General features: G+C 38.6%; 1 protein-coding gene and 1 pseudogene across 1 annotated transcript; both read left to right on the forward strand.

The window, feature by feature from the left end:
• The first annotated feature begins 1496 nt into the window (after positions 1–1496).
• Positions 1497–15206, forward strand: LOC143640905 (sulfotransferase 1C1-like). The gene is made up of 7 exons (XM_077108434.1): positions 1497–1668; positions 3786–3914; positions 8354–8451; positions 12432–12558; positions 13489–13583; positions 14727–14907; positions 15094–15206. The coding sequence occupies exons 1-7, from the start codon at positions 1497–1499 to the stop codon at positions 15204–15206; spliced, it is 915 nt and encodes a 304-aa protein (XP_076964549.1).
• An 8014-nt stretch (positions 15207–23220) lies between these two features.
• On the forward strand, positions 23221–24184 carry LOC143640907 (sorting nexin-5 pseudogene; annotated as a pseudogene).
• The last annotated feature ends 1654 nt before the right edge of the window (positions 24185–25838 follow it).

Below are 25838 nucleotides of genomic sequence, written 5' to 3' on the forward strand. Positions count from 1 at the left end.
AGCTGGCAAAACTGTAAAGGAAACCTAGAGAAATGAGAAGGAAGAAAAAGTTCCTAGGAAATAGGAGGGTTCTCATTCAGACAGCCAGAGGGACTGGGGGCCAGGAACCAAACCCCAAGAGCCCAGAACATACAGAGCTTGCTAAGGGACTAAATCCAGTGAAAAACCTACCTTGGGAAAAGGGGTGGCACACAATCCCCCACTGTGTTGGTGTTGACTTTGTACAGAGGGAGGAACATTCTACTGAAAAATTTGAAACCCTAAGCTGCCTCTCCTGTGCATAGGTAGCTCACATAACACAGTAGTCTGACAGTAAATGGGACTTTGTTTTTTTCATATCTTTTTCTTTAGATTGGCAGGGAGAATATAAAGAATACTTGGGAATCTTCTCCCTGATTCGCTTCTAGATATTTTCTTCATGTTTTCCACTTTTGTTCTCCCTTCCCTTCTCATATTTGTGTGCATATGTGAGTATTTGTACAAGTAAGCAAACATGAATGCACACTATTTTACTGAACCATCTAAAGGGATGTTGGGGGCGCTGTGACACTGCAGCCCTGTATACTTCAGCTGATACCTCTGAGGGTAAGGCTATTCTTTAATCTCATCCTAACACTAAACATACAGTTTATGTCCTATTTCCCCAATGCCTTCTAAAACTTTTTTTTCCCATTTTAGATCCCAGTTAAGTTTTTTGAATTGCATTTGTGTAGCTCTCTTTAGTTTTTTCTAACTTATAACTGTCTCCTCTGCCCAAGCCCTTTTGTCTTCTTTTATTGTATGTTGCTACATGATATTTATTCTTTTGAAGAACAAGTCAGGGTTACTTCCCCTAGCAAATAGAGGTTAAATGCTTAGGTGGCTTATTACTCTTCAGTCAGAATTTGAAGACTGAATGCATAATCTGTGATTGTAGAAATCCAAGGGGATTTCTGTCATTCACTCTGTCATGGTGTAGTCTGTTGATAGTCATTGTCTAATGAGGAACCCCAAGAGGAGTGTAAATAACTTCTCCCAAGCTCTACAGCTACTCAGATCAAACGCAGTTTATTCTCCCTCTTCCAGCATGCTTCAAAGCCAGTCAACCTATATTCTGATTCCATTCTGGCTTCTCTGTGTTAAAACCTGACAAGAGCCCTTTGCCATGGGCTCTTCATATCTCTGTCACTCAGGCCTCAGACAGGTAGGCTCTGAAGTGCCAACCCAAGAGAGACAATTTCCCAGATCTGTGTTCCTTCCCCATGTTTATATCCATTTGAGATGTATTTGCATCTTTGTCATTGTTACACCCTGAAATAAAGCTTTTCAAAATGCTCCAGGCTTCCACGGTTTTGACTTCTCTTACATAAATAAATATTAAAAGCAATAATAAGTTCCTATCATGCACCTCTCCTGACTCTCTCCAAAGAAAAAAAATTAAGGAGTGACTGTTCTAAGTATTAGAAATGACAAAAGTCTACCTTTCTTTTAAGCACCTTTCAAGTCCACATACTAAAATGTCCTTGGAGGAAATGAAAGATCTCCACCTGGAGGAAAAAGACCTACAACCAGAAACCACAGAAATTGATGAAATCCTCATGACCAAGCTGATAAGAGATAACTGGGACAAAATCTGGAATTCCCAAGAAATATCTGATGATCTCCTCATTGCAACCTACGCAAAGGCAGGTGGGTGTGCAGAAATAGCAGTAGGTGGCATCAGCCTTAGCAAAGCAATGATATTGAAAGTGGGACTCCTAATTTTAATGAATATAGTTATTCTCCAGGACTGGTCCCTGGAAAAAAGTGGAACCAGGACTTATTCATGAATGCAAATGCAAGATCCTCCCTCTTATTTAGGTCCTTGGTAAAGAAAGAGGTGGCCAGAATTGCAAAGGAATTAAAAAAAAAATTACAAAACAACGTAAGAGCACAGAATCTAAGAAATAGTGTAGAAGTTCTTCCAGTAAATCTTGGCTGCCCAGGATCTCCTTCTTCTCTGTTAAGCTTTCCTGAATGAACAGTAGCCCCTATTTCTGAAATGTTCCTCCTAGGGAGAAATTGACAAGAAAATGAATTTTTCAGCCCAATAGATACTGGGCTAAAATAATGGTGTCTAAAACCTATGTGAGTATGGTGGAATGCATCTGGGATAGTGGAGATGATGTCTAACAGCCTCTTATAAAATGAAGTGGATTATGTGGGGGAAAAAAGGCAAAGGATATCTCAGGATTGTGCAGAGTAGACAAATAGGAAAAGACTGTGATGAAGTGACTGATGATCTCCTGCATTTTCTATATTTCTAATTCCACACTGTGTGACAAAGTGAAGCAAAGAACTATAAGCTGTAACCAGTTTGAAAAAAAAAATCTCTCAGGGACCGCTTGACTCAGTAAGAAAAATATTAGATATTCATAACCAGAAAGATTGCAAGAAAGTGTGGATTCACTGAAGATATTTGGAAGATGCTTCTTTCTTCATAGGTTCTGAAGCACCCCACCTCACCAGATCTTATTTAGTAAACTAGGTTAGGGGCTTTCAGTTTCTCAATACTCTTCTTTCCTGACTAATTTGCTTTGGACACTTCTCTTGCCTAGTTCTTAACTTCATCCTGTATTGTTCTTCAGGAAGAAATTTTGTTTCAACTCACCTTGGAAATTATGCAGTCGACCATATTGTCCTCTATATCATGGTCCTGACACTCTTTCTCTCTATTCCCCACTTCTCAATACCTCTCAACCTCTTCTGAGCCTTTCTTACACTTCCAGCATGTAGAGTATGCCTGCCTCTCTCTCTTAGCTCTTGAAATTTCCTCTCCTGGCTTGCCCTGCCTCCTTAATGGAGATGCACACTCCATTCTGCTTTGAGTCTTCATTCCAGGCCTTGTACCTTTCTCCTCAATTAGACCTACTGACCCCCACTGCAGTAACTCAGCCTCCCTCCCATAATTTAACTTGTGCCTATCTATATGTCCATTAATATCCCTCTTCTATATCATTTAGAATTCAGGTTGACTACAAGTATCAGAAAACTCAAAGTAACACAAAAGAAAAGTTGTCCTTATATCGGTAGTCCAGTACTGAAACAGTGGCTGCACCCTTCATCAGCAAACCTGACTCCTTCTAACTTTCTTCTCCACCACCTTAAGATGTGGCTTTTGCTTCTATGGTCCTGTATAAGTTGCTGGAGGTCCAATCATCATTCCAAAATACCATCAAAGAGGTCATAAATAAGGAGTTACTCTCTGTTCCTCCCTTTAAAAACTGCTTCCCAGAATTTAGTGCCCTGGCCACATGTAATTGCAAGAAAGATTGAAAATGCAGCTTTTTACATAAATAGTTATAAGTCCAGCTAATATTTGAGGATCTCTTAATTTGAAAGGAAAAAAATATGAATAGTAGCTAGATAATAAGCAGTCTCTGCCATATTTCCTCCAAAAAAAAACCATAATGAGCTTATTAAAGGAGGGACATTGGCTAATTCATCTTTATGTCTCATTACATTTGATTCAATATTTATACAACCAATCTAGGTCTATTACCTGCAAATTTCTATGCTAAATACTAAGGATACAGAGAACAGGTGTTCCAAAGAAGCACATATTAGGAGCAGGTCGTGACAATGAGAATGGAGGGGCTCCAGTGCTCAAAGGAGGATCCCACCCACTTTGGTTGGCATACAGAGAAGGTGACACATGAGATGATCCTCTTCCACGTTCAGAAAAAGCAAATTTAACTGAATAATCAAGGAAAAATGGATTGAACTGTGCCATGGTGAATGGTATTGAGAATAATTGATGCTTTTAGGAACAACCTGGACACAGGAGATTGTGGACATGATCCAAAATGATGGAGATGTGCAAAAGTGCCAGAGGGCAAACACCTTTGACCGGCACCCTTTCCTAGAGTGGTCTTTACCTCCACCTCTCAACTCAGGTAAGTGTGCCCAGCTGGGACCTGAGAGGTCATTACCACCATACAGGGTCAGTCTTCACCTAAGGAATGCATTTTCCCATAGGCCTCTTAGAAAGTATTTCCAAATGAAACTGAGAAGGAATCTGAAGATAATCTAAGTCAAAAAACTAGGAAAAAAAGACTTCCAAATTCCTTTTCTAAGATGTATGATTTGGCAGCATCAGGTACACATTCCTTCCTTATGCTGGAGCATTTTAGTGTAGAGAAGGCAGATGGATCCTAAATATTTTGGATCCTAAATGTCTCCCCAGTGTCCACATAGTAAAGGCTTGATCCCCATATGGAGTTTATAGAAGGTACAGTACCTTTGGTAGGCAGGACATGGTGGGAGGGGTTTAGAGCATTGGGTGTGCCCTTGAAGTTGAGGGACCCTTTGCTCTCCGTCTTGCCCTTCCTGTCCATGAGGTGAGTTGTTTTGTTCTACCCAACGCTCTCACCATGAGATGCTGCTTCATCATAGGCCCAAAGCAAAAGGGCCAAATGGTCATGGACTGGAACCTCTAAAACTGTGAATTAAAACAAATCTTTCCTCTTTATAAGTTGATTATTTGAAGTATCTGTTTTCATGATGGAAAGCTAACATAGCAAGATTGAGGAACCATAGCATCCACTGAGCCATATTTTTTTGGTATATAGATACTGAAATATTATTTAGCCATAAAGGAGTGAAATTCTGTCATTTGCCCCAATGTAAATGTGACTAATGAACATTATGTTCAGAGAGATAAACCAGACACAAAAAGAAAAATACTGCATGTTTTTGCTCATATGTGGGACTTAACATTTAATTTTATAGAAATTGTAGACTGCAAGTCACTAGAGGCTAGGAAGAGGAACCAGACAGAAATTGAATAATGAGCATCAAAATACAGTTAAATGGGAGGAAAACGTTCCAGCATTCTATACAGCACAGTAGGTCATCTATAGTTTACAATAATTTCATTATGTATCTTATAATAAACTAGAAGAGTTCAAAGTTTCCTAGCACAAAGAAATAATAAAAGTTTAAAAAGATGGAAATGCTGATTACCTTGACTTGATGATTACATGTTGTATACATGTTACATTATCACAGTGCCCCATAAGAATATATAATTTTGTGTTGATCATGTGTCAGTTGTTTTTAACATGTTTTGAAAAGCCACGTTCCTGTGTCATTCTGCTGCCAGCTCATGAAGGGAATGTCTTCAAATGTATTTTATCTAAAACCTGTCTACCAAAGAATTAAATCAAATTTATATAGTAGCAATATCAAAAAACATCATGCATCACATCAAATATAGTAAGAAATGTAAGACACAACACCCTTGAAGAGTCTGTAATCAAGTAGAGAATAAAGAACATGTTTTTATAAAGTATATAGTAATAAATGGGACCTTTGGCAACAGAAGATAACCCAATAGTGAGAAGGCATAGACTTGGGAATCCAACAATTCTGCTAGAAATAGTGGTTGAGATTCTTGACCATGAACAAGTTATTAGGCATCTCAAAATCTAAAGTTTTTTTATTTGTAAAATAATAATAGCTATAATAATGCCTATTATTATTTATATTTATATTATTATTTAATAATACCAGATATTAGTTATGACATTTTCTTAATTTAATAGGGTCTTCAGCACTATAAAGCTCCTCCTTCTTCATTTCATATGAGAATTGAATCCTGCTTTATCTAATAGCATCACAATCCCTTTTTATTTTAATTTGCATGTTTTATCTCTCTTCATTCCTTTACTTTGGCCTTTATTAGTCAGTGTGTTTTAGAAAGGTCTATTCTGCATATAGTTAGATTTCCTTTTATGAGTCAATTTGAAAAACCTTAATACTTCTAAATTTAAGAGCACTGACTCTTATTGATATGACTAATAGGTTTGGTTCTAATTATATCAGATTCAAAAATTTCAAAATTTTGGTTCTAATTCAAAAATTCAAAATTCAAAAATTTTGGTTCTAATTATTTCAGATTTAAAAATTTCATTTGAAATTAGTGTGCATAATAATGTTTAATGTGTTTATATGATTTTTTTCTTTTCTTTTATTAAAGTGTATGCAGGACTTTTTGTTTGGGTTTTTATTGTTTTGTTTGTTGTATTTTTTTATGATTAAGAAAATTTCTACCTTTTTGCCAGTGTTTATCTATCTATAAATTACTACCTCTAAAAATGTAAATTTTTTTCTCTTACATTATCTTTTATGATTTGATATGCTGGTTTCAAAAGAATCCTCTGACTCCCTCATTACTTATACAGAAGCCGGTGATATTACTCAAATTTTGAGTTGCATTATTTCTACTTCATTGTAATGTATAAGATCTACGCATTATTTTACCCAGAACTTTACTTGCATTATTTTAGATCTAGTACTAAATAATGTGAAAAATTGCTCTTAAGTACTTTTAACAAAGTGTTCTGGGTCGTTTCTTGGTTCAATGAAACTTATTCTAATAGATAGTGAAGAAAGGGCTCCTATGTGCTGCATTTAGTGACTTCTTACACACTCAATCATTTATTCTACAACTCTTTGGTATTTAAAGCACAGCTGCACTGGTTCCAGTATCTTTTATTCACAAGTTCTTTCCTAAAGCCTCTTTAAAATGCTACTCCACTTTTCCCTTGTTTGTTTGTTTTTTTTATGCTATTTTTAAGAAGTCCAAGGCTAGTTGTATTCTCTCAACTTCATGAACCATTTCATCTGTTTTCTAGAGGTCCTTATCTTCAGATCTAGTAACTTCAGTATGTTTCAGAATTGATCATTATAAATCTACTTCCCATGGCTTAGATGTAAATTAAAGGGCTTGTTCCAGAAAGTTTGTACAACTTATGGACTTAAAAATTATTTCCATCCCACTATTTTTTTTTTTTACTTCTCAGGAACTTCAATGCATGCCAGGTTTGGAACTTCCTCACCTGTCTTCTGCTTTGGACACTTTTTTTTCACTTCTTTCATTTTGTCACTGTTATTTTCTTAGGCATTTTCTTGCTTTCTTTCACTCTCTCCTGTTAAGTTTGCATTTAAATCTTTTCTCCATTGTCTACATCATAATTTAATCTGTTTCTAGTATTCTTTTGGGTTTTTTTTCTATATCTTTCTTGATTTCTACCAGATCTTTTTGTACTTGTCTATCTTTTTTTTCATTTCTACTCTTATTTCTTGTAGTTCTGATTATATATATATATATATATATATATATATATATATATATATATATATATACAATTCCCAAATTTCTGTTTCAGAATATTGAATTTAGTCTGACAGGTTGTGGCACCATGTTTTCAGGTTTGTAGTTGGTTTGGGAAAGTGGTTTGCTTTTTATGACTTTTACAGTAATTTGGTATTAATACACTCAGCCCTTTTCCACTTATGTTCATTTTATGGACAGCCCTTAGTTTGAAAGCACCCTCTTGCATCTGTGAGGCCTCTTCTGTGTGCTTTTGTTTGTGGATAGTGCTGGTGATGGGAAAAGGAGGAAGAACAGTCAAGAGTTGCTTTTCTTTTCATTTCCACAAGGTCTTTACTTTTTCTTCCTTTCCTCCTTTCTTTCCTTTCTCCACCATATTTCCATATAATACCTCCATTTCTCCATAGATCTGCTTCTTTGTCAGATGGTTTGTTCTCCACAAATGACACTTCTGCTTTCCTTGCAAGCCTTCCCCTGAAGTTTATGCAGTGTTTAACCAGTCCCAGCTGCGCTCAGTGTTCTAGCACTTAGCATTGGACTTTCTCTTTCTAGGAATGATTCTGTCTATGCCTTACTCAGTCTTGCTGGCCTTGCTTATCTCCTGTTTCTCACAGAGCTCCACCTCTGTGGCCCTCCACACCCACCGACTGATGACTTCCCATCATGGCTCCCACATTTAACTATTTGGAAAAATTACTTGATGACTATAAAGCTCCATTTTTCAGTTAAAAGCATCTTGCTGCACAGTGCTCAGTGCTGGCACACGACAGGAACTTGGTTATGGAAGTAACAGCTGAAAGAAAGGCTGAAACTCTAGACAGAGCTTCTAGGGCCATCGAGGTGCCCCAGTAACCTCCCTCTCTTCAGAAGAATAGGCAGCTCTTCCATGCAACAACAGAGATGCCCAAAGAACCAGATACCCTGAGTCTTATTCTCACTAAACTAGACCTCCGAAAGCCTCTTTGTCTGCCCACCCAGGCACACCTCAGTGCTCAACAGGAGAGGGAAACAGTGTTGCCTCCATGTTTTGCTCTGCCTCATTAGTGTTGTACTCTACCAGAATAGACATGTAGACTCTATGGGCTAGGGGGGCAACACGGACTATGACATCATTCTTTAAGGCACAGAGCCAGTCGTGTGGTCAATATGATTCCCAACGTTTGACAAAACACTATTGGATCCATGTAGCTGATGAGAAATATTCAACTTATTTCCCAGGTCTGGACCTGGCCAATAAAATGCCTTCTCCTAGAACTCTGAAGACTCATCTACCTGTTCAGATGCTACCACCATCCTTCTGGAAAGAGAATTCAAAAGTAAGATTTGCTACTCTAAGTAGAAACAAGCAAAGACAGTCAAAGGAAACTAATCAGAGAACTACATTGAACATGGTGGCTGTAGGCCATAATACCATACCCTTTACTCTGGATCCACCTTCCTTTCCTAATACTATTTCTAGAAATATACTGGGAAATCGTTCTGATTGACAACTAATCCAACTTCAAAGGCAGTGATCAATGAAACAAAGCAGGCACTTCCTGAGGAAGGTTGGTATCTTAGTTTGGGTCCTCCAACAAGCATAGGGTATGGGGGAGTTAGATATGCAAATATCTACTTGGGGAAAAACCTGCGGGGAGAAAGTGTAGACAAAGGAGCATGGGGAGCCATCAGATCGTGATGCTGGCCTGATCCCGTGGGGCAAGTAAGGAGATCTGGGGACATTTGCAATGAAGCCCTGAACAAAATGCAGCCACACCAATGCAGATTCTCCAACCAAAGCCAACCACCAGAGAGTTTTGATTGCCTAGAAAGCCCCATCATGCTCACTCTTTAGCTAAGAGCAGACTTTCAGAAATGTGGCCTTTCAAGGAATATGGTGGCAAATTCAGAGTGATGCAGCTGAGTCTGTCAATTATATTCTCCACTGTCAAAATCTGAAGTCCATGCTCATGTTCATTATCTGGCTGTTCCAATTAAATAATGTCCACTTTGGTGTTCAAAAATTACTTCTCTTCTTTTCAGGATGAGAAATCTGATTTTGTTAGCATCTAGAAACTTGGCCCACACTTAAAAATAACATATCTCATGAAGCAAGCTTCCAGGTGCTATTATGCCTCTATGTCCATGCAATAATACAAATGACACTTCCTAATTCAAATCCCACAAATGCAGTGTACACTGACTATATTAGTGTTTCCTTTTGATACGTGCTCTACCAGTGAAACTTGAAACCAATGTAATATGAATATAAACTAAATACTAAATTGAAATTTACAATAGAAAGTAAAATCACGTGGCAGAATCAGATGCTCATATTAACTGGACTAGAATATCTCCTTATGGGCAAGATCCTAGTGAAACCCAATTACATGAAAGTTGCAAACAAAGTGAGTTGATATTAAGTTTCTCACTGCCAAGATAACCACAAGCTCTTTCATTTTCTGTACTGAACTCAATTAGAAACCATAAGAGTTATGTCTGTTTAGCTATAGCACTATCCTTGGTGCCGTGTCCATATACAAAATGCAATTCTGTTTTCTGGGTTTCTATGACTCACCAATTCTTTATCTTGACCATCTCCTCTTTCCAAATAAAGTACAATACTACTGAACAGTTGTTCATATTCAGAAATGCTCTCCCATTCCTGTGAAGGGGAAAGGGGGGGCAAGACAAAATAGTATAGACAGCCATAAGACTATGCTTAGGAATTCTATCCCATTCCTGAGATTATACCCAAGATACCTTGACTCGTAAAAAATTTTTGCTTTATTGCCACAGATAATTCCATTCATGACATGCTAATTTTGCTGCTCAAAAACCAATATTATTACCAGATCTCGTAGGGTTAATGTCAGAAGATACACTAGCCCTTGGTTATTCACCATACTAACACCTTCTTTTTGTAAATTCAGGTCTTCTAAATAGTGTAGAAATATCAATGGCATTATCTCTCTTTATGCACTAAGATTTGTGAGTTAGTTGAGTAGGAAATGACTTTAGAGAACTTAGTACAAGCTTTTCATTTTAGGATGGTATAATAGGATGAAGAGTTATTGCCCAAAGATATCTGCATCTATTAAACAGTACCTGGGAATGTTATTATTGCAAAATGGACCTTGTAGGTATAATAAAATTTAGGATCTCAAGATGGTATGATTATCCTGGATTATCTAGGCCCTAGATATCACCATGAAGGACTTAGGAAATAGGAAATGTGACAAATAAAGAAGTTAGAGTGATCCAGGAGGGTGTCAGGAGGCAAAAAATGCAGTCACACTCCAGAGTCAAACACAATGAAATGAATTTTTCCCTAGAACTACCAAAAGGAACCAGTTTTTATTACACCTTGACTTTAGCCCAGTGAAATCTGACCTCCATATCTTTAAAAGAATAAATCAACATTGTTTTAAAACACTGAATTTGTGGTGACTTGTTTAATCAGCAATTCAAAACTAATACAGGTCAACAAACTCTTGGAAATTGATTTAACATTGGACTACACATCCCTATCTAGCCCAAGACTCATACTGTCAGTTACTCAGGCCTTGAAAGCAAGAGCTGACATAAAAATTAAGAAATATCTGAGAATATATTGATACATGGCTTTGTAGTTACCTCAGATTTTTTGGTTTCTTAATTATGTTCATGAATATTGGATGGAAATCCAACAGCAAAATATGGGCCAGAAGAATAGTCATGACAGGACTAAGAGAATAATAGGTGAAATGTAGTTGGGAATGTAAGAGAGAGAGAGAGAGAGAGTAATTCACCAAGAGGAAACTATGACCGAGTATTGGTTGTGTTGGACACAAATTCTGTTGATAAAGTGATATGCTGGGCAAATGTGTTGAGAAAATTTTGAGCTTGTATCTGTTGGCTTTGAAGTACTGTAATGAAATACCTGACACAGCTACTTGTGAAGTAAAATGAGGACTATTTTGCCTTGAAGGTTAAAATACAAGACCAGGCAGTCCACTTAGTTAGACCTCCAGTAAGGGCATTAATGGCAAAAGTGCATATCAGATTGAGTTTTCACATCTTTAGCTATATATATGTGTATGTGTGTAAACACACACACACACAGACACATACACACACATATATATATATATATATATATATATATATATATATAGAGAGAGAGAGAGAGAGAGAGAGAGACAGAGAGACAGAGAGACAGAGAGAGACAGAGACAGAGAGAGAGAGACAGAGAGACAGACAGACAAAAAAGAGGACAGAGGATCCTACAATCCCCTCTGAGAATACACCTCCAATGACCTACGACCTCCCTCTCACAAGGCTCAATCTCTTCCAGTAATTCTACCCTAAGTACCAATTCTTTTCATATGGACCTTTGGGGGGAAACACTACCCATCATCACAGTGCTCTACCTCCCCAACCCCACTGAAAGCAGAATAGGTTGGAACAGAAGCCAAGGTGGTTAGGGAAGGAGGGGTACAGCAAGACAAGAAGCTAAGAGGTCATTTTTTTCTTGCCAGGACATACCATTGCCTTTCCTTTAAGAATCAGCATCACAAACATCACTAAAAAAAGAGTTGGCACTGTCCTTAGAGGTCCTCAATCTTATCCATGAATAAAAATATAGGAATGATAATTTATCTATAAGCCTGGGATTCATCTTGTAGGAATGGGACAATAAGCTCATTGCTTTAGCTCCTTCCACTTTATAATTTAGATTTCTTGTTTATCAAAATCCAAGGAGAACCTTTCCTTCACATGTTATGACCCTCTCAAGTTCAAATATTGAAATTCTAATCCTCAAAGTAAAGGTTTTAAGAATGGTGCTTTCATAGATGATTAGGTCCTTAGGTCCTAAGATTAGGACTCTTATAAAACATGGTCATCTATGAGGAAGCAAGACCTGACCAGACAATCTAACCTCTAGAATTGTGAGAAATAATCTTTCTAGTTTTTATATGACACCCAGTCTGTGGTACTTTGTTAGAGCACCCTGAATAGATGAACATACCTTATTCTCCAAGTTAAGTTAGGATGAGTACAGTATTTATGTGCAACCCAGGAAAATTCTAGGATTTAAAAGAAGAGGTACTCAATAGTAACACAAAGACTACCAGCTACAAATCAGAACAATTTATAGGCAGACTGGAAGAGATGATCACTTTGTAGAAAACATATGTATGTTCTATTCCTCCAATAGGATCATCCAAGACTCTCCAAAACGGCTTTCTAAAAACAACAACCTCAGCACTAAATGGTGATAATTTTCTATCTTGCTTTCTCTCTGCCTCTCTCTCCCTTTTCTGGATGATTCCAGATTATCTATGTATCTAGAAATGCCAAGGACTGTCTGGTATCTTACTATCATTTTTCAAGAATGAATTCAATGGTGCCTGACCCTGGTACATGGGAGGAATACATTGAAACATTCAAAGATGGAAAAGGTAAGTGAAAGGAAACTGTGGCTTCCTATTTTCTCCCTCACTTAGCTATTGACATAAAAAAAGAAGAGTTTTCACTGAATTGTATCTGTCAAGGTCCTGCAAGGAAGTAGATGTCATGAATGAAGTCTCCCAGAAGATGTCAAGAAATAGACTATTCACAATGCTGTGGGCAGAGTTTTGGGAAATCAACAAGAACTAGTGAAGTATTCTTGAAGGAGCAACAGTTCCCTGGAGATAGGAGATGTCCCCTTCACAGAAGCTGAGGCCTTTGGTGGAGGTAGCAATCAATAAAGTGAGTCAATTGGGAGGCATCAGTGAAACAAATATATTGTTCTTTCTCTCTTCCTGCTTGCAAAAGCCTTCCAATGCTTCTTGAAATAAAGTCCATCTATAATTCTGAGGTAAAAGGAGCCCCTGGTGACAGATTGTGCAGGTCAACTTGCAAAGTGCTTGGCAACGTAGATAAAGATGCAAGGTACAGGAAGGTTAACAGGGACAACAAAAACACCCAGCAATCTTCTCTCCTCCCATTTACCATCACTGAAAACAAAGATGCCCCAAGAGCAGGTAATTAGAGACTTTTTAAAATGAAAGTCTTTTTTTCAAAATCAGCATGTTGGAAACAATATTTATTGATCTATACAATTTGTGGTGATGCAAGGAAAAGATTTTTATTTCCTGGCCATAGACAATATCTTGTGGAAAACTAAGTTCGAGGGTGGAAATATAACCCAGGAAATTCTGAATATTTTTCACAATCTTCCAAAATACTTTCAAAGAACAAGTTTTCTGTCTTGTGCAACAAGAATCCTTCTGCTCAGTATCTTTGTATTTTGGTTGTATTTAGTAATTTTCCTCTTTTATTTAATAAGTCATGCTCATTTGATAAGTTTCATATTGACATTGATGTCCCTTCTCTCTCCTCCTCAGTGCTATGGGGCTCCTGGTATGACCATGTAAAGGGATGGTGGGATATGAAGGACCAGCATCACATTCTCTACCTTTTCTATGAGGACATGAAAGAGGTGAAGGCAATACGATCCCCATCCTGTCATCCAGTTCCTGGGATGTGGGGACACTGGAATGTGGACTTACCAACAGAAGAACCTCTCCATGACACTCTTTCCAGCTAGGTTTTCCCCTCAGCTCTCACCATATTTTTTGTCTTCAGAATTATCTTTTGTTCACACTTTCCAGAAGACCCTTTTTCTCTGGAAATAGCTTGTGCCTTCTAGCCAGATCACCTTGTTGAATCCTGATACATATGAGTCATGTTTCTTTACCTACAAAATTATATCATCTCTATCTCATGAGATTATTGTAAAGATTTTTGCAATCATAACTATCAATTGTGCATATTTATGTTCAAGAAATCTACTTCCTTCTCTCTCTTCTATGCCCTCCTCACTACTTGAGGTCTAGTCCATTTGAAATTTGCAGGATTAGTGTCACACATTAGGACAGTGAACTGATTTCTTCATTTCATTGTGGATGAGTAGATAGCAGATTCAACACTTGTGAGTCTGGATTAATGTCCTTGAATTACAAATTCCCACCTATGACCATGCTAAGAAGTACTCTAAAATTTAATCAAAAGCTATAACTCCTTTTTTGCAACTATTTTTTTATCAGAAAGAAGCAAGGTACTAACATGTACACTTCTGGGTAAACTCGTTCTTTTATTAACCTTCTATTAAACTCATAGACCATTTGCTGCCAATTCTTATAGCCCAGACACTCGAGTTAATTATCACACTAACCAACACTCTCCTTTGTTCACTATGCCTTCCCTGATCTCCTCCAGAAGTTGACATTTCTCCTTCTCTTGAGGTCTCCTGGTCTCTCTCAGATGATCCCCATCCTGTCCTCCCCGTTCCTGGGATGTGGGGACACAGGAAGCACATCCAGAACTTCAATTGGTCATTTTATACCCAGTTTCCTTCTTGCAGGGCAATTTCCTTGATGATAGAAATAGTCCCAATCTTCTTGTTGCTGCACATCTGGGGTAGTACAGTGCCTTTCACTAGTAACACTTGAGAAATATTTGTGGAATATATTTGAATGAATCCCTTAACACATCTCTTTACAAATGCAGTTAACCTTAACAGAATATCATCCCTAATGGAAGATCCCAAAATATTTATTTTGTGTAATTGTTCTACATACAGAACCCAAAGAGGGAAATTGAGAAGATATTGAAGTTCCTGGAGAAAGACATAATAGAGGAAGTTCTGAATAAAATCATCTATCATACCTCATTTGATGTCATGAAGCAAAACCCAATGGCCAACTATACTACTCTACCTAGCAGCATCATGGGCCACTCCATCTCCCCTTTTATGAGGAAAGGTAGATGAGACATATATCCTAAGATGTCAAGTGAAACCCTGTAATTCTCATGTCTACTTGGATTTTCCCATTAGTGTTTGATGCTGCATTGCTTATTCTTGCCAGCAATACCACTGTACAACTTGGGTGTACACTCAATTCTCCCTGGACTCCTGCAGCAATCACTGAGATTTTGCCTTGTTTCAGGGATGCCTGGTGACTGGAAGAACTATTTTACTGTGGCCCAAAATGAAGAATTTGACAAGGACTACCAGAAGAAGATGGCAGGGAGCACTCTGACCTTTCGCACAGAGATCTGAGAGCTGCTGGTGGGGGAGGTGGGGTGCTGCCCCAGACTTTATTACTAGATTGTACCCATTTAAACCCCATGATACTTAAAAGCATTCTTCCTCTTATCCTAAACCATTCCACGCTATTTGTAGATCCTGAACTACTATAATAATACTTCATTAAAACATAATCAAATCCTGGATAGAAAGTTTTAAATTAGTTACATGGTCATTGGTGTGGACTCCTGCCTCATGAAAATATACTCTGTACTAAGGCAAAATAAACACAACTTCACTCCATCACTTGTCTATAACTATCTGGTTTCTCAAAGACACAATTCCTGAAAAGAGATGAATAAATAAGAACAGAATTTCAGCGCAAGAGAAATTTTAAAACAAAGCAAAGAGAATAAGAAGTACCAGGGAGAATATGAAGAACTATTTTTTTATTCTAAACATTTGTCTTGGTCCACTTTGTACTGCCATAACTGACATGGATGATTTATAAAGAACAGCGATTTCTTAAAATTCTGAAGTGTAGGAATTTCAAAGTTGAAAGGTTCACATCTGGCAAGAACTTTCTTGATGCATCATTCCATGGTGGAAAGTGTGATGGCAAGAAAGGATGAAAGGTGGGGGCTTACCCTTTCATTAGGAACTCACTGCCCCCCTCCCCAAATTCATCCCTATGGCGATGCCCTTAATGACCTAATCACCTCTTATGAGGATCTTCCTCTCAACTGTGTTGCAATGGAGACTGAGTGTCTAACACAAGGTTGGGGGACATAGTAAACCACAGTGATGGTCAAGAATGAGAAAAATGATGACACAGCTCTAATATTAGACTATGAGATACAGAAGATAACATGAAAATGGAATCCAGGAAGCTGGGTCTGATCCAGGATGACCTGAAACGGTCTAAAGACCAAAGAGAAAGGTCACTGCTGCGCATTGGAGCAAATGCTAAAAAACAGAGGATAATCAAGAACCTGAGCCACCTTCTGTGACCAAAGTAAGGCTGAAAAGCAGAAAGAGATTTTATATTTCAGATGAACTTCTTAGAAAAAAAGAACTATAAATTCACATAGGAAAAATAAAATGAAAAATTCAGTCCCTTATACATTTTAAGAAAGATTTGAATCTTATATCTCTGGGGGAAAATATCACTTTTCATACTTTTTAAATAGAAGGCTTCTAGCAACATTGTTCTTACGGTCAAGTTAACCATAAAATCATGTTCTGTTTTCTCCTTTTCATTAAAACCTGTCTCACAAAAATTTCTGCCATCATTTGCACAAGGTATTCAAACATCTGCATTATTTTTATAGAATGTTAGCAAAATGCATTTTGTGTGAAGGGTGATTTCCTATACCACTAAACAAATGATAAAGAAAATTATCTCCACCTAAGAACAAATTAAGCCCTATCTGTGTTCTTTCCTCTTTCTACTTTCTAAGGGAAGCAAATCATTAACCACATGACAAACAATCCAGTACTGTGGTCGTGCTGCAGTGTTGACCAGCATGAACGCCTTCAGTTCACATACCAGGAACTTCCTGAAACTTTACACAGAAAGCACATAATACTTCCCTTTCTTAATGTCATATGGGCTGGTCATATAAGAGGTATTAAAAAATAAGCAATATGTCTGGAGTTTTCAAAACTAGGCAAAACCTACCTTACTCTTTTGAAAATTGTAAAAATTTTTTTTACTTTTATTTTTGTAAAAATCAATTCCACTCTCCTAGTTCTCAAAAATTTCAATTAAAGTATTTCTGAACTTCTTTCTTTAAAGCTCTGTTATGGGCTGGGGATGTGGCTCAAGCGGTAGCACGCTCACCTGGCATGCGTGCGGCCGGGGTTCGATCCTCAGCACCACATACAAACAAAGATGTTGTGTCCACCGAAAACTGAAAAATAAATATTAAAAATTCTTTCTTTCTCTCTTCTCTCTCTCTCTCTCTCTCTCTCTCTCTCTCTCTCTCTCTCTCTCTGTCTCTCCCTCTCTCTAAATAAAAAGCTCTGTTATGCCCTTTTAATAATATTCTAGGTACTACAAAGAATAATTATCTGGCTTCCATGTTGCACTCCTGTAATCTCAGTGATTTGGGAGCCTGAGGCATGAGAATTGAGAGTACAAGGTCAGCTTCAGTATCTTAATGAGATTCTCAGCAATTTAGTAAAACCCTGTATAATAATACAAAAAAAAATGGGGACTGGGTATGTAACTAAGTGGTCAAGCATATCTTGGTTAATCTCTAATACCAACAAAAAAGAATAATTAATGGTTTAATTTAATTTTTAAATATCTGTGGTCCCAACCCTATAGAATAACGATGATAGAGGCAATGAACATCCACAAAGTCTTCCTAATCTAACATGCTAAACGTTCATGGGTACTTTCAAAAAAACCTTTATTCTAATGAGACACTACATACACACACACACACACACACACACACACACACACACACACCTAAATGAATCAGTCATGGAAGATCAAATTGTAAATAGTTATGCATAAATTACTTGGTAAGCATTCACTTACAAGAAGTTTGATCAAAAAATTTGAAATAGAATTAGGAGAGCCAGAAATATTTCACTATTCAACAATCTCACTATTTGAATGAGAAAACCAAGAGAGAGAGAGAGAGAGAGAGAGAGAGAGAGAGAGAGACAGAGACAGAGACAGAGACTATGTTGGATGCAGTGGAATAAGGATTCCCCCAGTCTCTAGCTAGTGTTCCATCCCCTCCTCACTATAAAACCACAGATTTGGGCTGGGGATGTGGCTTAAGCAGTAATGTGCTCGCCTGGCATGTGCCGGGTGCTGGGTTTGATCTTTAGCACCACATAAAAATAAAATAAAGATGTTGTGTTCACTGAAAACTAAAAAATAAATATTAAAAAATTCTCTCTCTCTCTCTCTCTCTCTCTCTCTCTCTCTCTCTCTCTCTCTCTGTGTCTCTGTCTCTCTCTCTCTCAAAAAAAAACATAGATTAAAAATGCCTTAAGCTTAGAAGGCTGAAGCTGAAAGATTGCAAGTTTAAAGACAGCGTCATCAACTTGGCAAGGCCCGGAACAACTAATTAAGACCCTGTCTCAAAATAAAAATAAAATAAAATAAAAATGGCTGGAGATTTTTCTCAGTGGTTAAGTACCCCTGGATTTAATCCCTAGTACCAAAAGAAAAGTACTTTCTCTTCAGACAACATTTTTTAGTTCTTTGATTCTACTTATTACTTTGAAGAGCACTACCACAATTTAACTGTTCTTTGGATCCTTTTTTATCATGTAACAAATCCCAAAACCTAGCAAGCTGGCTTTATTCCATGATTAATCCTTGAATTTCCCTGACTCCCAAACCCACCTTTGCTTCCATTTAATTAACTATAAAATCTCTTCATTAAAATCATCAACCATTTCAAATTTCATTTTCATCATACACAAAGCAAAAAGAAGGGTTCTTGTTTTTTCTGAGTATCTTGGTATCCCTCTTGGAAACCTCTTTATCCTGGGAAATCTACCTGTGCACTGGGCTGCACCTGGCCTTGTACTGGCATTGCCTCATGTTAGCCAACATTCTTGTTTTTTTCTTTATTTAAACAGCCATTTTATAAATTAATATGTATATAATGTAATTCCATCTGTATACATTACAATGCATGTTTTTTACAGGTATATATTTTATTGTTTTTGTTGTTGTTAGATATACATGAGAGCAGAGCATATTTTGACATATTATACAGACATGGAGTACGACTCATTCCAACCAGGATCTCGTTCTTGTGGTTGTACATAATGTGGCATTACACTGGCAGTGTATTTGTTGAACTCATGGAAGTGTGTCTATAGCAACCACCCACAAACCCTGAAAAGCAGAAGTCTTGGATTGCATAAATGTCCATATGCTTTGAGTGAACATCACTGATTTGTCTCATCTGATCCTTACATAAAGAGACAAAATGATAAAAATATATTCAGAACATGGTTCAAGTGAAGATATATATATATATATATATATATATATATATATATATATATATATATATATATATATATACCTCCTATATTCCTTCTCCTCTGCCCCAGAGAGGCAGTCTGGCTCAAGCTGAAGTCCTGGTGCCATCTAACTGGAGCTTCTCTGAGAGGGTGAACAGACATTCTCCAGATCCATATTTATGAAGATAGAAGTCCTGGTTTAGGATCACATGGAAGTCCCCAAATCTAGATGCTATAAGAACTTTCCAATCTCCTTCCCAAAGAGCACTGAGGAGACCTCCTTCAAAATAGGAGACTATCACCAGAGAGGGAATTACATCTGTGTGAGGCTTATGAGGGGGAAAACACCCAACTGTCCAGGAAAAATGAGGGTCCCGGTTCCCAGATCTCTTGAGCTCCTGAGGCGGGAACTCCTCATCAACTCACCTCCCCACTGGACCACCCCTTGGGAAATGGTATACATGCCACGAGTTCTAGGAGTAAGGAGGTGGACATAGAAGGGACCCATGGTATATGTGGGTCATGCTGGCAAGAATTCTGTAGTAAAGACAAGGCGTTATTTTCAAGTAATTAACAGGAACATGGCCTCCATCCAGAAGAGGAAGGGAATCAAGAAGAGTTCGGAGTACTTAGCTCTCCATGCATTAGGTCATCCCCAGTGAACCACTGAATTGTGAAATGTTGTGGGGAACAAGCTTCCAAGGAGAAGGCACGAATGGCGTCCCCCCAGAGTGATCAGGCCTATATCCATAGTTTCAGAGAAAAAACTTAACTGACTAGCACTTGGCCTACCAAGGCTGAAAATTCCAGAATCCATCATGTCTTTAACCAGGGGGCCACTCTCTGCCTCACTAAACTCTGAGGTGATGAAGAACATCCCCAACCACCATGTGTGAGCAACAGGGAATAATGAACAGTGCAGGTGAAGGGAACAACAGGCCAATTTGCCTTCCTCCAGAGGGTCTATGAACAGTGGGCTGTAATGCTGAATATGAGTTCCTGCAGGAAGCCACCATGAGATGCATGAGGACCTTTATAGCAGAGAAGCCAGCGAGGGGGTACCAATTGGGAACTTACAGCGGCAATCCCTGCTATCAAGATTGCCCTTTGCAAGTGAACTCCCCCTCCATTCTGCCAAAAGGTTTCTAAGCATCACCAGAGATGGGCATGACCTTTTAAGAATTGAGCAACCTGCCTGCCCCTACCTTTATCCTGTTTTGGTGAAGAATTTTCTATCAAAAATCTTTGATGTTTTCTGATATAAATAAATCAAGCGTGGGCTCCCTTCTTTGTTAGAAGCTAAACCCATCTGATCAGCTTGGCCCATGGCTGCCCTCACTCTGAAACTACTTTTCTGTGTCCTGCGGTTATCTCATAGTGGTACTACTTAGCTTTTATTTACAGCCAGCCCATGCTTCTGGAGGGAACCTATTCCCTCGCTCTTGCAGGATGTGGGCGAAAAGTTCAGATGCCCCTCCCAGCCACCCACATGTTTGTGAGCCTAGGACTCCTCTCCGGGCCTCAGGGAGGAGGAAGGTGGAATTGTTGAAACATTAGGTCACAGCCTGCTTGTAATCCTGGAGGAAACTGCAATCGGCCACAGGCTGTGTATTAGGCTGCCTTCTCACAGCTTCAGGAAGCCATGACAAACTCTGTTTGGAGCTTGTGTCCCAGAAGCAAACCCTGGCAGTAAGATTTTGATGCAAGTTCTTCAAGAAAGAATCATCAGGGAGTAGGGAGACAATATGGAAGCCCAGCAAGGATGTGGGCTCCATATGTGAGATTGACCTGCCAGCCCAGAGTTGTGAATTCCTCCCTGGCCTTTTGCCATCCAAGCTGGGAGAACCAGAGGTGATTTCCACTTGTTATTTAGGAGAGCAATGTTTCCTTGAGTGCTCTTGTTGTGGATGTCCAATATTTTAAATACTATGGTATAAAGTTTAAAATGCTTAAATACTATGGTACAAAGGCAAAGTGTCTCATGTTAACAAATGGGAAGGAAGACTATGAACACAATTTATATAGAGAGGAGAGAAAACACAAACATACACAATTACAGTCCTCAATTGTGTTAACTGATCATGTATCTAAGGGGAATTGGTTCTAGGATTCCTCCATGAATACCTAAGTCCATGGATGTTCAATCTCTTACATCAAATGCTGCAGTATTTGCCTATAAACTATATACTCCTGTATGCTTTAAGTCAACTCTAGATTATGTATAATATCTAACACTGTGACGGTGTACTGTAAATGATTGGTATACTGTATGGTCTATGGAATAATGACAAAAAAATAGTCAGTACATAGACACAATTTTCAATCTAGGTTTGTTTAATCTGAAGATGCAGAAACTGTGGACATGGAGGGTCAACTGTATCTACTTTCACTACCCATTTAATATTCTTTTTTGTCTCCATCAAAAACTCAGCAGATCTTTGCCTGATGTGTGGAAAGGGACCTAAACATTCATCCCTAAGTGTCTTAAGTCTGAATTGAAGAGTTATAATTCCCATTGATGTCCACAGGTCATGACAATACTAAGAGATTTCCATTCTAATTCATATTCACATAGTATAATAATACTAAGAGAAAATCTAGGAGATCTCCTGTATCCTAGACTTGCTCTTCCTTGCCTCCATTGTAGTCTGTGGGGCCAGGGGCATTTAGGGCAGTACATTAGATATGGTACTTGCACCATCAGGGCCTGCCCAATCCAGTCTCATATGTATCTCTTCCATTCAATGACAGTGCTGCACTGCACGTGCAACCTTACAACTTGGGGGCCCAGGTTATAGCAGTTTGTGAGTGAAGCTCAGGTCACATGGTAACTTGGTGGCCAACGGTTGAATATCCAATCTCTATGAAAGTCCAGTAGCAGGCTAAGACCTGTCTCTAAAATGGAGATAGTCCTCTGAGGGTGATTACATTGATTTGCTCAAAAATCCTGAAGGCCTGAGTGATGATTCACCTAGAGCCCTGCCTAAGGCTCTTCACAGCATAAATATTACAAGCACCATTCAAGCACCATTGTATCTGGTGGCTCAGGTGGCAAGGCAGACTATACATACTTTCCTGGGTCTCACTCTAACACAGAAGCTTTTGCGGTCAACAATATATGGGCTGTACTCTGTCAAAGTGTACCTCACTGGAAGAGCATCAGTGCTGCTCTCCATGTCACAGTCTTCTGGTCAGTGGCCTCTGTGTGGTGCTGAGTAAGGCCATGCAGCCCCTGCTCTAGAGCTGCATTGCCAAGACCATGGTTCCTGAGTAGCTGCAACAGCAGGAGGACCGTGACAACCTGAGGTCTGTTTCTGTGCACCTGAATGTTGATTCGTCACTTCAGATTGACATACCTGATGCACTCAGTGACAGAGATAAGGTCAAGTTGACAGTGCACACCAAGACTCCACAGCCCACATTTCAGAGCCCAGAGTTTTCTGTCACCAGGTGATGAAACCGCTGTTGACCGGTGACGAGTTCTTGCTTCCCCAATGTTGAAGAATAACACCAGAAAGCACACGCCGAGGCAAGGTCAGAGTAGAAATTAGAAGTTTATTAAAGGACAGCAGAAAAGACTTCTCCGGGAGGAAGAAGGGGACCCAAGAGGTGGAATCCGTGGAAGGGCTGTTCTTTCCCCTTTTTATAGTTCTTTCAGTGATGGAATGTAGGTTGGAGGCCTACAGGTGGGCTTAATTATCACCTTTTGGGATGGGCTATCTCCAAGTCTGTTGGGGCTGTTTTCCCGGGCTCCATTAACATTTCTTTGAGGTGGACTTTGGCCTAGGGCCTTTTCAGGACTTCATTAACATTCCATGAGTTGTCCTGCGTTTTCCTGAGTCATTCCCAGCATGGCCTCCATTTTAGATTTCACTCGATATTAGACCCGATTTACCTGACTACACTGACTACCTAACTTTAAATCTGGCTTCAGTGACATCAAAACTTTGTGTGACTATATGATACTCTATTGAAGCCACAGACTAGGCTTATTATTCCTCCTGCTTCTACAAAACCAAATTTCAATGGTCCTCAAAAGAAGATGCAGAAACTGACAGAGGGTGAAGGATCTCTGACAAAAGAAGAATTTGCAAAGATGAAGCAATAACTGGAAGCTGAGTATCTTGCTGTCTTTAAGAAGATTACGTCCTCTCATGAAGTATTTCTTTAGTAGCTTTTTCTCATTCTGTTCTCAGTAAATCACAAATTTCATGTTTTCTGGAACACAGTAAGGATCTAAGTATTCGGTGGAAAAAACGAGATGTTTGGTGGCTTCTTTAGAAGTGTGGTGAAAAGTGCTGATGAAGTTCTTTTTCCTGCAGTTAAGGAGGTGGATGACTTCTTGGAGCAAGAGAACTTTTTTATTTACTATTCCCACAGGATCAAGGATTCCTGTGCTAAAGCAGACAAAATGACCAGATCTCATACAAATGTTGCTGATGATTATATTCACACTGCAGCCAGCTTGCACAGCCTGGCTTTAGGTAAACCCACGATCATCAAAAAATACCTATTGGAGTTTGCTGAACAATTTGAAAACCTTAGGAAAGTAGAGGGTAGAATCTCATCAGATGAAGATTTAAAGATGACAGAGCTTCTCCAATATTACATGCTTACAGAGGCCGCGAAGGGTCTCTTATAGTGAAGGGTCTCTCATACAGAGGCACCAAAGGCTTCATCAACTAGAGAACTCAAACAAAGCTCTGGATAAGGCCCAGTTAAAAAGATTCTGCAATCTTTGTAATGTTTTGAATAACCAATTAAAAAAAAGTAAAAAAAAAAAAAAAAGCAAAGATGTCAAGTTGGCTGAGGAACACCAGCAGAATTGCTGCCAGAAATTAGAACAGCTTTCTGAATCTGCAAAAGAAGAGCTTATAAATTTCAAACAGAAGACAGTGGCAGCATTTAGAAAAAAAAACCTAATTGAGGTGTCTGAACTGAAAGTGAAGCATGCCAGAAAGTATGTCTCCTCTTGCAGAGCTGTTGACTAGTTAAAGAACAACTAATCTACCTTTTCTCTGAAGGAAACAAATGTGAAAACTGCATCACTTAAATCATTACCATAAAGTATGATTAGCTATGACTTTAAAATTATGTGAATAAATATTCTGATTTCTAAAAATCTTAACACTTTACCATGTTGGTTTAAAAATATATATTTTTACAATTTTTAAAATATTTATTCTTAAGTTTTAGGTGGACACAATATCTTTATTTTATATTTATGTGGTGCTGAGGATTGAACCCAGTGCCTCATGCATGCTAGGCAAGCACTCTACCACTGAGCCACAACCCCAGCCCTTATTTTTTTTAATATTTATTTTTTATTTGTAGTTGGACACAATATCTTTATTTTATTTATTTATTCTTATGTGGTGCTGAGGATAGATCCCAGGGCCTCGCACATGCTGGGCGAGCACTCTACCACTGAGCCCCAATCCCAGCCCCTAAAAATATTTTTTGCTGGGGATGTGGCTCAAGCGGTAGCGTGCTATCCTGGCATGCGTGTGGCCCGGGTTCAATCCTCAGCACCACATACAAAGATCCACCAATAACTAAAATAAATAAATAAATAAATTTTTAAAAATTCTCTCTCTAAAAAAATATTTTTTGCATGTGACTTGGACATAAGTAATCTTTTCCTTATGCATTTAATACCTCAAAATGGGCAAAATATAAATACTGGATTCTCATGTAGTTTGTCTTCAGTCACTTAAGAAAAGGTGTAGAAGACATGTGCCTTCTGGAAATGAGTAGACACAAGCACCAGTCCCATATCTGTTTCCCTAGTTCATGTGCCCATGTCCCCACAGACTGATTATGTTAGAGAGGTTCCAGTTCAACAAATAAGAACAGGTACTTGTTACAGCTAACAGATATTCCATTCCTTCATTAGATGCTTTTCTTTTTTTTCTCCTCGTTACTCTCATGGTTCTTAAGTCACCTCAAGTTTTTTATAATAACAAGGGAAAGAAGTATACTATAAAATAATACAGCATACTACAAAAAATATATGGACTGGTATAACTCACCAAAATAAAAAAATATGATGCCTTCAAAATCTCAAGAGCTCTACTCAGCATATTTTCTCTATTGTTTTGGCTGTAAGAGAGCAGCAAATTACCCTTTACCTTAGAAGGGATACCTCAACAGGCCTCATATCACCAGACACTTAGCAGTGTTCTGAATTTTTTAGCAGGAAGATCTGAATTTTCATCAGAATTATTTCCTACCTTCTCACATGGAATTTGCTGAAAGTCATAGCCAAGTAGGAATGACACATGGCAATTTCCTTGTCAGCCTACCCAATGTTGCTTAGAGGGAGGACTCTCCATTGTGGAAATGGGCTTGCCTTGGACCCAGGTCATTTGTAGTGACATTGCATAAATGTTTGAGAAAGGTGACTCTGCTCCTGCTGGGAATAGGGCATATCCTGCTGCCTCAGGCGCCCTCTCCTTGAGTTTCCGCTGAGTTCTCACGGGATTCAGAGAGTATTTGGTATGCAGAGCCCAGTGGAGGTGTGGATTTTCCCAGAACGTGCATGTAGAGTGCCGGTTGGAGTTCGGGAATAAAGAATTGCTATTTGAATCTACAAGGCTGTGAGTGGCTCGTGATTTTGTGCCCAGCCAGACTGCGGCAGGAACTATCTTAAAATGTATG

Source organism: Callospermophilus lateralis, unplaced genomic scaffold, assembly GCF_048772815.1.
Source record: "Callospermophilus lateralis isolate mCalLat2 unplaced genomic scaffold, mCalLat2.hap1 Scaffold_73, whole genome shotgun sequence".
Lineage (NCBI taxonomy): Eukaryota > Metazoa > Chordata > Mammalia > Rodentia > Sciuridae > Callospermophilus > Callospermophilus lateralis.